This window comes from Saccopteryx bilineata, chromosome 12 (assembly GCF_036850765.1).
Source record: "Saccopteryx bilineata isolate mSacBil1 chromosome 12, mSacBil1_pri_phased_curated, whole genome shotgun sequence".
NCBI lineage: Eukaryota > Metazoa > Chordata > Mammalia > Chiroptera > Emballonuridae > Saccopteryx > Saccopteryx bilineata.
In genome coordinates, this window is record NC_089501.1 from 39,174,339 (window position 1) to 39,189,306 (window position 14,968).

The 14,968-nt window shown below is 40.8% G+C and overlaps 1 protein-coding gene across 6 annotated transcripts in view; it reads left to right on the forward strand.

Moving 5' to 3' along the window:
• The window catches only part of UTRN (utrophin), a 510,071-nt gene that overhangs the window by 180,572 nt on the left and 314,531 nt on the right, over nucleotides 1-14,968 (forward strand). For all 6 annotated transcript variants that reach the window (XM_066248060.1, XM_066248061.1, XM_066248058.1 and 3 more), the window contains 4 exons: nucleotides 7,907-8,020; nucleotides 8,666-8,821; nucleotides 11,935-12,105; nucleotides 14,290-14,469. In XM_066248060.1, coding sequence (XP_066104157.1) covers nucleotides 7,907-8,020; nucleotides 8,666-8,821; nucleotides 11,935-12,105; nucleotides 14,290-14,469 — 621 coding nt within the window. The remainder of the gene's footprint in view (nucleotides 1-7,906; nucleotides 8,021-8,665; nucleotides 8,822-11,934; nucleotides 12,106-14,289; nucleotides 14,470-14,968) is intronic.

Sequence of the window (14,968 nt, forward strand, 5' to 3'; positions counted from 1 at the left end):
TTTTTACACAGGGGGCCAGTTCACTGTCCCTCAGACTGTTGGAGGGCCAGACTATAAAAAAAACTATGGGCCCTGGCCGGTTGGCTCAGCGGTAGAGCGTCGGCCTGGCATGCGGGGGACCCGGGTTCGATTCCCGGCCAGGGCAGACAGGAGAAGCGCCCATCTGCTTCTCCACCCCTCCCCCTCTCCTTCCTCTCTGTCTCTCTCTTCCCCTCCTGCAGCGAGGCTCCATTGGAGCAAAGATGGCCCGGGTGCTGGGGATGGCTCCTTGGCCTCTGCCCCAGGTGCTAGAGTGGCTCTGGTCGCGGCAGAGCGATGCCCCGGAGGGGCAGAGCATCGCCCCATGGTGGGCGTGCCGGGTGGATCCCGGTCGGGCGCATGCGGGAGTCTGTCTGACTGTCTCTCCCCGTTTCCAGCTTCAGAAAAATACAAAAAAAACCCCCAAAAACCCAAAAAAACTATGAACAAATCCCTATGCACACTGCTCATATCTTATTTTAAAGTAAAAAAACAAAACAGGAACAAATACAATATTTAAAATAAAAAACAAGTAAATTTAAATCAACAAACTGTTCAGTATTTCAATGGGAACTATGCTCCTCTCACTGACCACCAATGAAAGAGGTGCCCCTTCCAGAAGTGCGGCGGGGGCCAGATAAATGGCCTCAGGGGGCCACATGCGGCTCGCGGGCCGTAGTTTGGGGACCCCTGGTCTACGCAGCTAGATTCTTCTGCATGGGTTTAGGTCGGGCCCGTAAGCTGTGAGTCATAGTGTTACACTCAAATATACTACTCTTAAATTAAAAAAAAAAAATCTATGCCATGCCAAAGTTAATGACCTCAATTCCTGTAATTAAGAGTTAAAATGTTAATTGGTACAGTTAAAATTACCTCATGGCAAGTCCTCCCACTCCTTCCAGGCAGCAAAACATTTAAAATACGTGAAAAAGGTAATTTTTAAAATTATTGATTTTACTGACCAGATTTTTTTCTGAGTTATGGGGATTAACTATTATAAACTCCTAAAAGGCTGCTCATCCCAGCAGCCTCTGGATTCAAGCCCTGAGAGATATTTCCTATGATTTCTTTTGTGCTTTTCAAGCTCTTCTGCATTGTCCTGTAACTGTGGGACCTCGAACCCGTCCCCAAGGCCTACACCAAACCCGCCCAAATTCACCACCACCCCTGCCTCTTTGGACCCCTCCTCCAGCCCCTTCCTGCTATGTTCAGACGCTCACTTAACCCGTTGCCCTGACAGTCATATTATCCTTTACATCTGTCTGCTGCTTCTGAGCACTTCCTTCTCGAATCCATCCTCCGAATCCATCTTCCGCACTGGTGCCAGAGGTCCACTTCGGGGAAGGAGCTGTTGTCTTTGCCATGGTGATACAAAATGTTTTCCCAAACATCTCTTAGCTCCAGCCTCTTCTTTGCATGAAAGCCCTGTCTGCATTGTCCCTTGTGGGTCGAGTTGGGTGGGGACACAGTGTGGTGTGTCACAAAGACCACACTGGACAATTACCTTTCTCTGGAAATGTCATTCACTTTGCTAGAAATTTACACCCTGTTCTACTCCTTCTCATCCTTTAAGGGTAAGCTTCTTCTACAAGCAATCTTTAGTCTTGCACATATCCACACCCACAATTGTTTTCCCTCCTCTGAGATTCCAGTTCCGCAAGACATTCGCAATAACCCCTCTCAGGCCAATGTTTGTTGTGGCTAGACATGCTAATCTCTCCGCCCCCAAGGCATGAGCCCTTTGAGGATAGGAACCTTGTCTGGCCTACAGCAAGGAAGCAGATGTGAATGTAACTAGTACTCTGAAGGCACCTACAGACATCTCAACCACTTGTACCTCTCTAGGGAGAGTGGATCCACAAAACCTCAACGCATGGTTGCCCTAAATGGCAGGACACCTGTGCACTCACACACCTTTCTTCAGTTGCTGCACAGCCAAAGGCACGAACTGAGCAGGCTACGTGCTGTGCTCTGACCTAGAGTGTGGAGGGCACGTGCTGGGGTTCTGAGATTACTCAGGACAACATTTTAGGGTGAAAACAACGGCAACTACTTCCTAAGAGTAATATGCGCTATGGCTGATTTAACTCTTTCTAGGTAACATCATTTTTATAATTATCTCATAAAGTTCTCCCCCCCCCCCCTTGTTTTGAATATATTTTACTCCACTAAAGGGAATATTGGTGGATTCTAGACCTTGGATTTAAGAATTTGGTTAGTTTCAGATAAGGAAATGTAGTAGCAATGTCATTGCTGGTTTTCTCTACTACATGAAGTAACACTTTTAAAAAGTGTTTTGTTTTGTTTTTTGCGTGTGTGTTTTTGAGGTTAATGACTATTAAAAAATCAAACAAGCCTGACCTGTGGTGGCGCAGTGGATAAAGCGTCAACCTGGAAATGCTGAGGTTGCCGGTTGGAAACCCTGGGCTTGCCCGGTCAAGGCACATATGGGAGTTGATGCTTCCAGCTCCTTCTCTCCTCTCTCTCTCTCTGTTGCTCCCTCTCCTCTCTAAAATGAATAAATAAATAAATTAATTAAAAAAAATCAAACAATAGAAACCATAGTACCTTAAATTGCTGTTTTAATTCTGGCTTTACAGTTCTCTTTGCCCATGTTTTGGGTTAGAAATTGCTTAAAAAGCCGTGGACATTCCAACAAGTGGGGGAGGAGCACAACAAGATGCCAAGAATTTCTCGGTAAACAAAATCTCCGGGCAGTGCCTGTGTCCCTTGGAATCTCACTGTCTTACACCCAGAGTCTCCAGCCTTCAGGTTTTCTTGCCCTTCATTAAGGGCTGGGCTGGGAGGTGGGCTGTGACCGGGTGAGGGAATTGTTTTCGTGACCTCGCATTCCTTTTCGGTGACCCACCAGCAGGTGTTACCCATCGCAACACTTACAGATCAGTGCTTTTGAGCAGTAATGGTCAGTGTAGCATTTTGCCCTCCTAAACTGGACTATTTGATACTTTGATTTTCAAAACTACCATATAAGTAATTTTGTATTTGAGAATTTGTGGGTATAAATAGGAGTGAGAAATGGCTGGTCTAGATAGTGTTTACAGTTTATTTTCATTTACAGCATTTAAAATTTGTTTTTCATGATAGTTTATATTCAATATTATTCTGTATTATTTCAGATGAAAAGTATAGTGGTAATACAATCATATACTTTATAAAGTGGTCCCCCTGATGTTTCAAGTACCCACGTGGCCCCATATGTAGTTATTACAGTGTTATTGACTGTATTCCCTCTGCTGTATTTTACATCTCTGTGACTATTCTGTAACTAACAATTCGTACTTTTTAATCCCTTAACCTTTTTCACCCAGCCTCCCAACCCCCCTTCACTCTGGACACTGTCAATCTGTTCTCTGTATATGTGAATCTTTTTCTATTTTGTTTATTTTGCTCTTTAGATTCCACACATAAGTGAAATCATATGGTGATTGTCTTTCTCTGACTGACTTATTTCACTTAGCATAATATACTCAGTTCTATCCATGCTGTCGCAAAGGATAAGATTGTATTCTTTTTCTGTGACTGAGTAGCATCTACTGTGTGTATGTGCCACAACATTTTCATCCACTCGTCTACTGACGGGCACTGGGGTTGCTTCCATATCTTGGCTATTGTAAGTAATGCAGTTTACATTTTTTTTTCTTGCATATGAAATGACCACACTTATTTTTAGGAATTTACTAGTGAGTTTTCAAAGAACAAGGTCCTCCGATGAAGATAGAACATTAGAAATTACCTAGTCTAATATATATATACTATTGATATATATATATTGATACACACACACATTCATTTGATCCAATGAATAGGTTCATATTCTGCAAGTGGATGGAGGTGGAGAAAAAATTACTCAGGACACATTAGACTGCAGGGGTCCCCAAACTTTTTACACAGGGGGCCAGTTCACTGTCCCACAGACTGTCGGAGGGCCACCACATACAGTGCTCCTCTCACTGACCACCAATGAAAGAGGTGCCCCTTCCAGAAGTGCAGCAGGGGGCCGGATAAATGGTCTCAGGGGGCCACATGAGGTCCGCGGGCTGTAGTTTGGGGACACCTGCTAGAGTCTTAGAGAGCATCAGCTCAGTGATTCTTAACTGGACAGAAATGCTTTGTCTGTAAGCACTTCCGCTTCCTTTGTAACCCCCTAGCTATAGGATTGAAGGAAAGAGTAACAGATTTTTGGTATAGTTTAGATCAGAAGATATATTATTACCAATGGATTTGAGACAATATTTTTCCTTCCAAGGAAAGAGGAGACACTGGAGGGCGGGGCAGAGCTCCCTATCTCCTGCACACACTTGGTGACTCATAGTCATCTTAGTGACTCATCTGACCCTGGTGTGGCCGGCCCAGGGCAGGGGCACTTGTATGGTGCTGCCTCCAGGCATTTCTATAATTGGGTCTTGGTTCATTTACTTGGCTTCCTTCTGCTGAGCTGGATTCCATCAGGTCTAGTCAGAAATACCATAAGTAGCAGCTCATTAAACAGATCCTTTTAAACAGTTATAATGATACAACAAACATTAGTGTTGGCAGCAATTAAAACATTAAACACCCTTCTGCAAACATGTCCTCATTCTTGCATTTTCCTGTGGAGTCTCTGATGGGAATAAACACCAGAGTTTGGAAGTGGTAACTCTTTTACGGGTTTAATCTTGGTCATAAAGCACTTAGTTTTATAGATCGTAGTAATAAGAGCTCCCATATATTGCATGCTAGTTCCAACCAGGTCCTGTTCAACCATTATCTCTGTTTTTCAGAACAATCGGGCAAGGTATTTGTTATTTTTTTTCTCTGCTGTAGATGAGCTTCTGAGGCTCAAAGAAGAGGATTTAGTTTCTCATGGGCTCCTGGCTGGCAAGGTGCTGAGTGGGAACTGAGACGTCAGGGGCACGTCGGCTGACGCACAGAGGGGAGGAAAGTGTGGGGGGTGCACGGTGGGGCTGACAGGGTGTTTAGAGCGTGTAGAATAGGCGAGGAGGTGCTTGTGCAGGGTGGCGTGATATTGATAGAGGCAGGAAGGCCCACCCATGTCAGCCATTTTGCTTTCCGTCTTCATCAGAGAAGGGCCCTGCAAACTAGAAAGTGTACAGCGGTCATTCCTGAGAGTGCGTTAGAGCCTGAATTTTGAGTGAGATGGAAAAGGTACACCGATCTTTTAGAAGCCTAAATCTACACCCCAAGGCACATGGTTTCTTACCCATGATCTCAAGGACACATCATGCATTTTGTGAGAAAGTACCAGAAAAATGGAAATAGATGGATGTTCTAATTAAGGGGGAGCATCATTTTTTCGAAGCTGAAGACCGGAAGTAAGATTGATATTGGCTCTTGGCTGTAGATAAATGACCAGACGGAGATCATACATGTGCTTCGGGAGGACTGTGTGGTCACTAGGACTCAACATGGATCCCACTAATGAGTCTTGCCCAGACTCATTTCCTTTTTTTTTTTTTTTTTCATTTTTCTGAAGCTGGAAACGGGGAGAGACAGTCAGACAGACTCCCGCATGCGCCCAACCGGGATCCACCCAGCACGCCCACCATGGGGCGACGCTCTGCCCACCAGGGGGCGATGCTCTGCCCATCCTGGGCGTCGCTATGTTGCGACCAGAGCCACTCTAGCACCTGAGGCAGAGGCCACAGAGCCATCCCCAGCGCCCGGGTCATCCCTGCTCCAATGGAGCCTTGGCTGCGGGAGGGGAAGAGAGAGACAGATAGGAAAGCGCGGCGGAGGGGTGGAGAAGCAAATAGGCGCTTCTCCTGTGTGCCCTGGCCGGGAATCGAACCCGGGTCCTCCGCACGCTAGGCCGACGCTCTACCGCTGAGCCAACCGGCCAGGGCCAGACTCATTTCCTTTAAGTACTGCTTTCTTAGACTCATTTTTTGAAAGAGGAATATTAGATTATTAGAATCACAGATTCACAGACTCATATTTCATGTGTGCTCATTTAGTTCAAATAATGTTATGAACTATCAATTTTGGCAAGCCTAGATTTCAGTAAAATATTTAAGAAAATCTCTTATAACCTTGTAAGAGGGAGGTGGAAAGCTAGTTGGATGCTAGTGTTAGGTCAATCGATCCTCATATTTTGAAAATTAAGCCGAAAAGTTGTTGATTAATGAACAAAGTGGTGTCTCGTGGGGGAATGCTAAGGTAGGCACTGTCATTGTCCTTATTTCTCACCTGGAAAACCCCACCCTGTCCCCGCAAATCCAGTTGAAAAGGAATACCTCACTTTCAGATTTTCAGGTTAAGAAGAGAGCTGGAAGAGATGGCTGAAATTAAAGTGGACATATTAAAAATTCAAGTCTTCTTGTGGACTAACAAGACAAAGTGTGTTGTTTATAAACATCAGCTCCTGAACTTATGATGGAAGTCAATTAAGCAATATGAGATGAAAAATGTAATTTTGAGGAAGTTATGTGAATTTTGGAGTTTCAGCTAAACATGCTATTTGTGAATAAGATATCTATAAACAATCAAATAAAAACAACTCTACAGTAGGAAAAATAAAACTTAAATAATTTTAGATGGCATTGCATGAGTGTAATTATCCACATGTAAAAATACCAGTTAAGTTCCGTTGTGTCTTTCGTTCCAACATTATAAGGACAAGCACTCTTAGTTATTTGTGGCACTATGTAAGGACAATAAAAAGCTGATGTAGTTTCCAGAATGTGTTGATTGAAGTGGTGTGTACCATACCTGGATATCATGTTTTAGAACCATCGTGGAAGGACTTGGGAATGTTTAACCAATGGAAGGCTAAGTGAAGACATGGAGGTTGCCTTCAAATCTGAAGGTATTTTGTGAACAAGAAAAAAAAACTCATCTTCATTCGTAGGGTTGAATGAGAAGCAAAGAATGAAGGGGGTACAAGGAAACAAACTCAGCTTAATACAAGGGAATTTAATAAGTCAGACTGACTGGAGATGGAATGAGAGGCCTTGGGAAGAAATGACTGTTACTTTGCTCCAGTATTAGAGATCAAGTCAGACCTATTTACTTGCATTCTTTAAGGGCCAATTCCAATATTACTTCTTCTCTGAAGTTTCTTTCTCTTGGAAAATTATTTCCTTTCTTATTTCTTTTAGCCTTCTAGCACCAGACATAGTTTCAGATTATTGTGGTGTTAGTAAATTTTGGGTGAAAGAATGGAGCTGGGCTGAAGACTGTCCTAGGTTCTCAGATAACAGCATCTAACAGTAGAACTAAGAACAATCTATTTCATTCCCTTCACTACACTATTTATTAATTTTTTTAATTTATTGATTTTAGAGAGAGGAAAGGTGAGAGAGAGAGAGAGAAAGAAGCATTGATTTGTTGTTTCACTTATTTATGCTTTCATTGGTTGATTCTTGTATGTGCCCTCGCTGGGGATTGAACCCACAACCTCAGCATGTTGGATGACACTGGAACCAACTGAGATACCCAGCCAGGGCCTGCTATTTACTTATTCCTGCTTTGAGTAGCTAATTTTTGGAGAAAATCTGTTCTAAAATATATGAGAACAAAAGATGATTTAGCTGATTATACCGAGAAAAGTATTTTTTTCCAGTAATTTGAATTTTTAATCATAGATATTACTTACACTTAGGCAAAGTACCCTGGTTCACTGGAGAGTGTTTTGAAATAGTTTAGAATGATCAGGAAAGGGTCGTTTCATGGGGATTTTAGTCATTCATGAAGAAAATCACTATTTTCAAAATTGGAAGATTTAAAAAATAAAAAGTAAATGAAAATGATGCTATCAACATTTTGAAAAATAGTCTCTCCCCACCTCCCCCAATAGCAATAGATTTGGAGATGTATTAGGTTGAATGTCACTGAGTAATATCCTCCTTTGGTATTCTGTTCAATTTAGGCAGATTCGCAAGTCATTGAGAAGTGGGCGGATGATGTGAAAGACTTCTTAATGAAAGAACAGGCTGCCCAAGGAGACGCTGAGGGGCTGCAAAGGCAGCTAGACCAGTGCTCGGTGAGTCCTGCTGACCTAGGGAGCCTTCTCTCATAAATACCATGTTCTTCTTCTCCTTTATTATTTGCTGCTCTTATTAACATTACAAGACTATTGACATGACCATATTTCTAGATAAGAGAGCTTTTTTTTTTACACTTTATAGTTAATAAAAAATGATTACTTGTATTTTATTTTGGCCATGGTTATAGAATTTTGGATCGAGAGAACAAGAACAATTTTGGTTCATTGGGAGCTGCAATTTCACATTACGATGACAAGCTTAGTGTCATAATTACCGAGAGTATATTGCTCTTATTGTGCCACCTGGTGAAGCTATAAGAAAAATATATTTTACAAATGAAATTTTCCAGTAATAACGACTACAATTTATATTTGGTGAAATCATTAGGCTTCTCTAAATTAATTAAAAGTCCTATTTCCTGCTGAGAGTCGAGTATTTACAATCTAATTCGGCAGACGGCTATACAGAGCAGCCAGGTGAAATGAATTTCTTAAGGCATAATATTTCTGAAGCAGTTAAAAGTTTTGACTCCCAAGCAGTCTGTTCTTATAATATTTGCAGGGATAAAAGCAGACAAACTATAATTGTGGCATACTCTTCTATGGGCATTAACTCAACAAAGGCTTAATTTATGTGTTCAGGCATTTGTTAATGAAATAGAAACAGTTGAATCATCGCTGAAAGACATGAAGGAAATAGAGACTAACCTTCAAACTTGTCCGGTTGCTGGAATCAAAACCTGGATGCAGACAAAACTAGTTGACTGCCAAACCCAACTGGAGAAATTTAGCAGGGAGGTAAGTTTTTCAGGTTACTCTCTGTGTTTTTCAAGAGTTAGATAGATTAAATTGACTATATAGCCCATACATTGAAAACAGAGAGGATACTTACTGTCCAGTATGGCTTTTCAGTGGGAAAGAGCTTGACATGGTTTATAAAGAACAAGAAAGGCTGTTGATAGTTTCCCCGTGGTACTGGGAGGGAAAGCAGCTGTTTTGCTGATTGCTTCTGTTTTGTTAGTGAAACAACAGTGAAGTAGGTGAGAAAGGAGTGAACAATGAGAGGCAGAAATCTAAAATACAGGAATATTTTATAGACAGTTCTGTTGATAGTACATGTTTCACTCTCTCTCTCTTTTTTTCCCCCCGAAGTGAGAAGCAGGAAGGCAGAGAGACAGACTCCCACGTGCACCTGACCAGAACCCCCCCTCCCCCCCACCCCCCCACCCCCAGTATGCCCACCAGGGGGCAATGCTCTGCCCATCTGGGGTGTTGCTCCGTTGCAACCAGAGCCATTCTAGTACCTGAGGTGGAGGCCATGGAGCCATCCTCAGTGCCCAGGCCAACTTTGCTCCAATGGAGCCTTGGCTGAGGGAAGGAAAGAAAAAGATAGAGAGAAAGGAGAGGGGGAAGGGTGGAGAAGCAGATGGGTGCTTCTCCTGTGTGCCCTGGCTGGGGATTGAACCCAGGACTTCCACATACCAGGCTGACACTCTATCGCTGAGCCAACCAGCCAGGGCCTAGTACGTGTCTCTTAACACTGTATATTTTGGTTAATGCTTATATAGAAAGCAAAATTTCTGTATGTATCCTTATTATTTTGATTTGATGGTTTTCCCCAAATTTCTTAATTTGTATCTGTTCAGACTTGAAGAAAAGTTGAAATAATGTTATAGCAAGTGGTCGCATTGCTATTCCTAAATTTGCCAGGTTTAGAAGTTTTATCATGTTTGCTTTCTCATTCTCTCCCTTGCTCTCTTCACATACATACACATTCCCTCTCTCTCTCTCTCTCTCTCTCTCTCTCTCTCTCTCTCTCGGTTAAAAGTGTGCTTTTGACAGGGATTTGAAGATATCATGACACTCTACCCCTAAATATGTTAGTATTCTTCTCCCCTGAATGAGGGCACTCCTGCACAAAACTGTCATACCTTTATTATCACACTTTAGAGTATTTTATGATATCATCTAATAATTGAGCCAAATTCAGATTTCTAAATGTGGTATTATCTAATGGTGTGTGCTTGACTAGGGTTTTTGGGGAAGTAAAGAGGGAAAATGGTTTGGAAGTGGCAAAGGAGGAGCAAGAAGAGTGGGAGATACATGCATATAGACACAGACATAGGTATTCAGGTCTGTGTCTATCCATATATATATGTGACAACATAGAATTAATTGTGAGTTGTTAGTGATTCAAAGTATGAGAAGAAATATATGGGACATCTTTAAGTGTCCTCGGCAAGGAGATGGCCCTCCAGACTATTGTATTTCACTGAGTTGTAAAAGGATTGAAGAAGTTTTAGATAAACACAATGCTGCCACATATTTTTTTTTTCAAAAAATTTATTTATTCATTTTTAGAGAGGAGAGAGAGAGGGAGAGAGAGAGACAGAGAGGGAGAGAGAGAAGAGAGAGACAGAGAGAGAGAAGGGGGGAGGAGCTGGAAGCATCAACTCCCATATGTGCCTTGACCAGGCAAGCCCAGGGTTTCGAACCAGCGACCTCAGCATTTCCAGGTCAACGTTTTATCCACTGCACCACTACAGGTCAGGCACTGCCACATTTTTATTTTGCTAAGAAAGGAAAGATGCATTAAACCCATCAACAAATAAAAAATAGTCTGTGTCATCTAATACATATATGCATGATCTCATGAAAAGAAGGACATAATAATGCCAGAAAATAGAAAATTTATAATTTCAGGGTAGTTATAATCTTGAGCCTTAGAAAAGTTTGCTACAGTGTCTCTATTTATTGCATTTCTCTATGGATCCATTAAAATATGTAACTATCGAGTTCCCAGAAACTACTAGTAAAGAGAATTTTCTGTAAGTCGGGCCCAAGATATCTGTATTTATGTGTGTGTGTATATATATATATATATATATATATTATTTAATATATATATATATATTAAAGCTGACCACATTATACCGCTGATCAGCCAGGCTCGGGAGCCAGGGCTGTGGATATTGTTGGCAGCAGGGTCCTAGAGTACCACACGGACTATGAAATCAGAGCTCCTGTTTGACCCCTTTCTCTTTTCATGACCGTGACCCTGTTGGAAAGCGGGTATAGGAGAGCCAGTAAGTGTTGCCCCTTACTCTCGTGAGAGCCATTCTGTTCCCGTTGGGCCTTTGGTCACTATCAGCCTTGCAGCCCAGCAAGCCCTGGCAAGGTGGCCGCTGCCGTGAGAGTGCGTTTGAGCAGGAGGTGGAATAGTGACGTGAGCATGGTCTCCGTGGACGGTATCTTCTCCCACAGAAAAGTGAGCTTGTAGGTAGAGGGGGAATGTCTTAGAAAATATTTTAGCCTTCTCTGAAATTTTTAACTAAATTATTGAATGAGGTTTAGCATAATATCCATTTTCTAATGCAAGTTTTTTGAGTCTCTGTGGTATATACCAGTATAGCAAATGATCAAAATCAGAATTTTGTAGAGCAGTGTTTATGAATATCTTTAGTAGCAATCTCCTTCTCTGCTTTTGAAAGTGAAATCTTAATGGAGAATCCTGTTAAAAAGGGAAAAATAAATATTTTGGTTGTGTTTAGTTTTTTTTTTCCCCCATAATAGACAAGGGTATAGGAAATTTCCTGGAAATATATGCTTTTATTAGTGTGAGATAGATGATTTCATTTGGGATTACTTTGTCTAAAGTTATGCACTTTCAAAATTATAATAGATATTTCCAGATTAGACTAATATGCAAAATGAAAGCTAGAATCCTAGTTATAATTACTGTTTTCTGTATTGCTTACACTTCACCTCAGCACGAAATGTATCAAGGCTTTTTTCAGGATTTTAAACTGTTAGACTCTCTGTGGCAAGTTCACTGTGTCTTTAGCTATTGGACACTTGATGTTGACTGTCTGAACATTTGTCTATTCGGGTACATGGCTTTTCCTTTCTAGATTGCTATGCAGAACAATAGGTTGTCCGAAAGTCAGGAGAAGGTGGTGAACTTGAAGAAGGACTTGGCAGAGATGCAGGAGTGGATGACTCAGGCGGAAGAAGAGCACCTGGAGAGGGATTTTGAGTACAAGTCACCGGAAGAACTTGAGAGTGCTGTGGAAGAAATGAAGGTGAGGCTGGGCAGGCAGCGTCAACAGGCTTTTTTGTTTTTTAGATTTTATTTATTCATTTGAGAGAGGAGAGAGAGAATGAGAGAGAGAGAGAGAGAGAGAGAGAGAGAATGAGAAGGGGGAAGAGCAGGAAGCATCAACTCCCATATGTGCCTTGACCAGGCAAGTCGGGGTTTCAAACCGACGACCTCAGCATTCTAGATCGACGCTGATCCAGTGCACCACCACAGGTCAGGCCAACAGGCTTCTCTCTCACTTTAAAAACCAGTCAATCAGTCAGTCAATCAATCAGTCTGTCATCTGTCTAGCTGTTAAGCATGCATTTACAGTTGACCCTTGGACAACACAGGTTTGAACTGCATGGATCCTCTTATACATGGCTTTTTTCAATAAACACTGTAAATGTATTTTCTCTTCCCTATGGTTTTCTTAGTAATATTTTCTCTTCTCTGGCTTACACATAACGTACGAAATATGTGTTGACTGTTTATGTTATTGGTAAGTCTTCTGGTCAACAAGAAGCTCTTAGAGGGTTAACTTTCAGGGAGTCAAAAGCTATGGGTGGATTTCAACCACTTGTTCAAGGGTCAATGGTACATATAACCTTTTAGAGTAGGATTTCAAGTTAAAACAAAATAGGGGGGGTAGCTGCTATGATTCTTGTAGGGAAAGGAAGTTCAACTTGACCTGTGAGTCGAATCCTTGAAGGGCCCCGAGATGTTTTCTTATGTTATAACTCTGGGGAGTCACAGAGAATGACTAAAGAATTCAGTGTCATCAGTCACATACACAATGTTGTGCAACCATCGCCACTATTTCTGAAAACTTTCAGGAAACACTATCTTTTGTTAGGAACAGGAAAACTTTCCAATTTGTTTGGGGGTTATGGTTATTTCATCAGCTGTGTCTTGCAGTTACTACGCAGGGCACACATGAATATAAATATTTTGTTAGATCAAATAAGGTAGTGGGTAGGAACATTGGCAAAGGATTTAATATCGGGTAGGGCTGTAAGTTGCATTTCCTCTAAAGTTATATTTCTGTGTCAATAGCCTTGAACACTCCCTTTTTGAATATACTAATAGAACTGGGCATGAGCCCCAAATTTCTAACACTGCTTCAAATCTTTAGTGTTCAAACCAAAAGAGATAGTGATTACAGGAAATTTTAAAAAATAAGATTAAGCAACACATAAAATGTTTTGGGTCAAAGTTAACTTGCCTAAAAGTGTACAGATATTTTAAAAAATTAGATTTTATCCATGCATTATTGTATAAAAATAAAAGTAAATACAAGGGACTTTTATTTTACCTGTAGTATTTTCAATGAAACATCATTTTTTAGTGTAGCTTTTTTTGATATCTTTAAAAATATTTAGTCTATAAGGTATTTTAAAGGTAACCTACCATGTTAAAAACTCTCTTATTTTTTTTCTCTTTCTTTACACTATTGGCATTGTAGTTTAGTGGTTTATTCAAGTCTCTAGGGATGAGAGTTTAGAAAAATAAGATTAACACCCTTGATTGGGCAACATTCTACTTATTTTTATTCTTTCAAACAACCATTAGGATTTTAAAAACCATTACACTTAATTATTTTATCCAACCTAGGAAAATTTAAAACCATTAAGCAGTAAAAGAAAGCTGAAAGAGAAGTGAAAAGCTGTTTTTTGGTTGTTTTTTCCTGAAAATGAGACTCTCTCCTAAGTTCAGTGAAACTCAGGAGAGAAGCTATTTCTAGATCATATCTGCCTAATATAACGTTATCATCTCTAACATGCTGATAATTACCAGAAGAATAGATATACCTATATAATAGGAGAGAAAAATATTTGTGAACGTTTATTTATTTCAGTCTTATATGCTCAGAACTAGTAGCCAGTTAAAATTAATCCAGCTAGAGTCTTATCAAGGGCCCAGACTTTGAAACTACTTCATGTCAATAAATGTAACTTAGGATGACTGAGGTGCTAACATTGCCTGTTATTAAGTGAAAATGTTTGAGATTTTGTACTTAGCATTCTTATTTCAAAAGCACTCTCTGTAGTGATTACCTAAGGAGTGCTCCAAATGAGGCAGTTGAAATCATGCAGACATTTTAAATTTGGTTTAGTTATGTTTTTGAAAAAGAAACTGGTTAACGAGAAAGGGAGACAGTTTTCAAGTCCATCCTTTCTTGGAACAGAGGGCGAAAGAGGACGTGTTGCAGAAAGAGGTGCGAGTGAAGATTCTGAAGGACAACATCAAGTTGTTGGCTGCAAAGGTGCCCTCTGGTGGCCAGGAGCTGACATCTGAGCTGAATGTTGTGCTGGAGAACTACCAGCTTCTGTGCAACAGACTTCGGGGAAAGTGCCACACGCTAGAGGTATGCTCTTTTTTCAGTGATGCGTTTTTCAGATTAAAACTCTGTAATGTACTGACTGTTTACCTATTTTGGAAAAGTCTCCCATTTTTTTCAAGTACTGGAGCGTAAAGGAAAGGTAGGTCTTGTTTAATAAACTGATAAAATGAAGCAGGGCTAAAAAAATATCAGAGACGAAGATCTGTCCCCACATAATGGAAGATTCCTGAGGAAGTCATTTAATATAATGAGACTTTAATTTTTTTATATATGAAATCCAGGTTTTCATATCACAGGTGATCTGTAGGGTCTAGTCAGTCCTTAAATTCTAGAATAATATACTATGAACATTCGTTTTGTTTTGGTTAGGGCACAGACATAAATTGAGGTTTTTTTATTTAGAGTGGCTTCTATGCTGTACCACACCCCTCAGGTCATTGTGTTTCAGATATGGATGATTCTATGAGTATTTTTTTTTCCTTCGAAAAATTTTTTTATTTATTAATTTTTAGAGAGAGAGGAA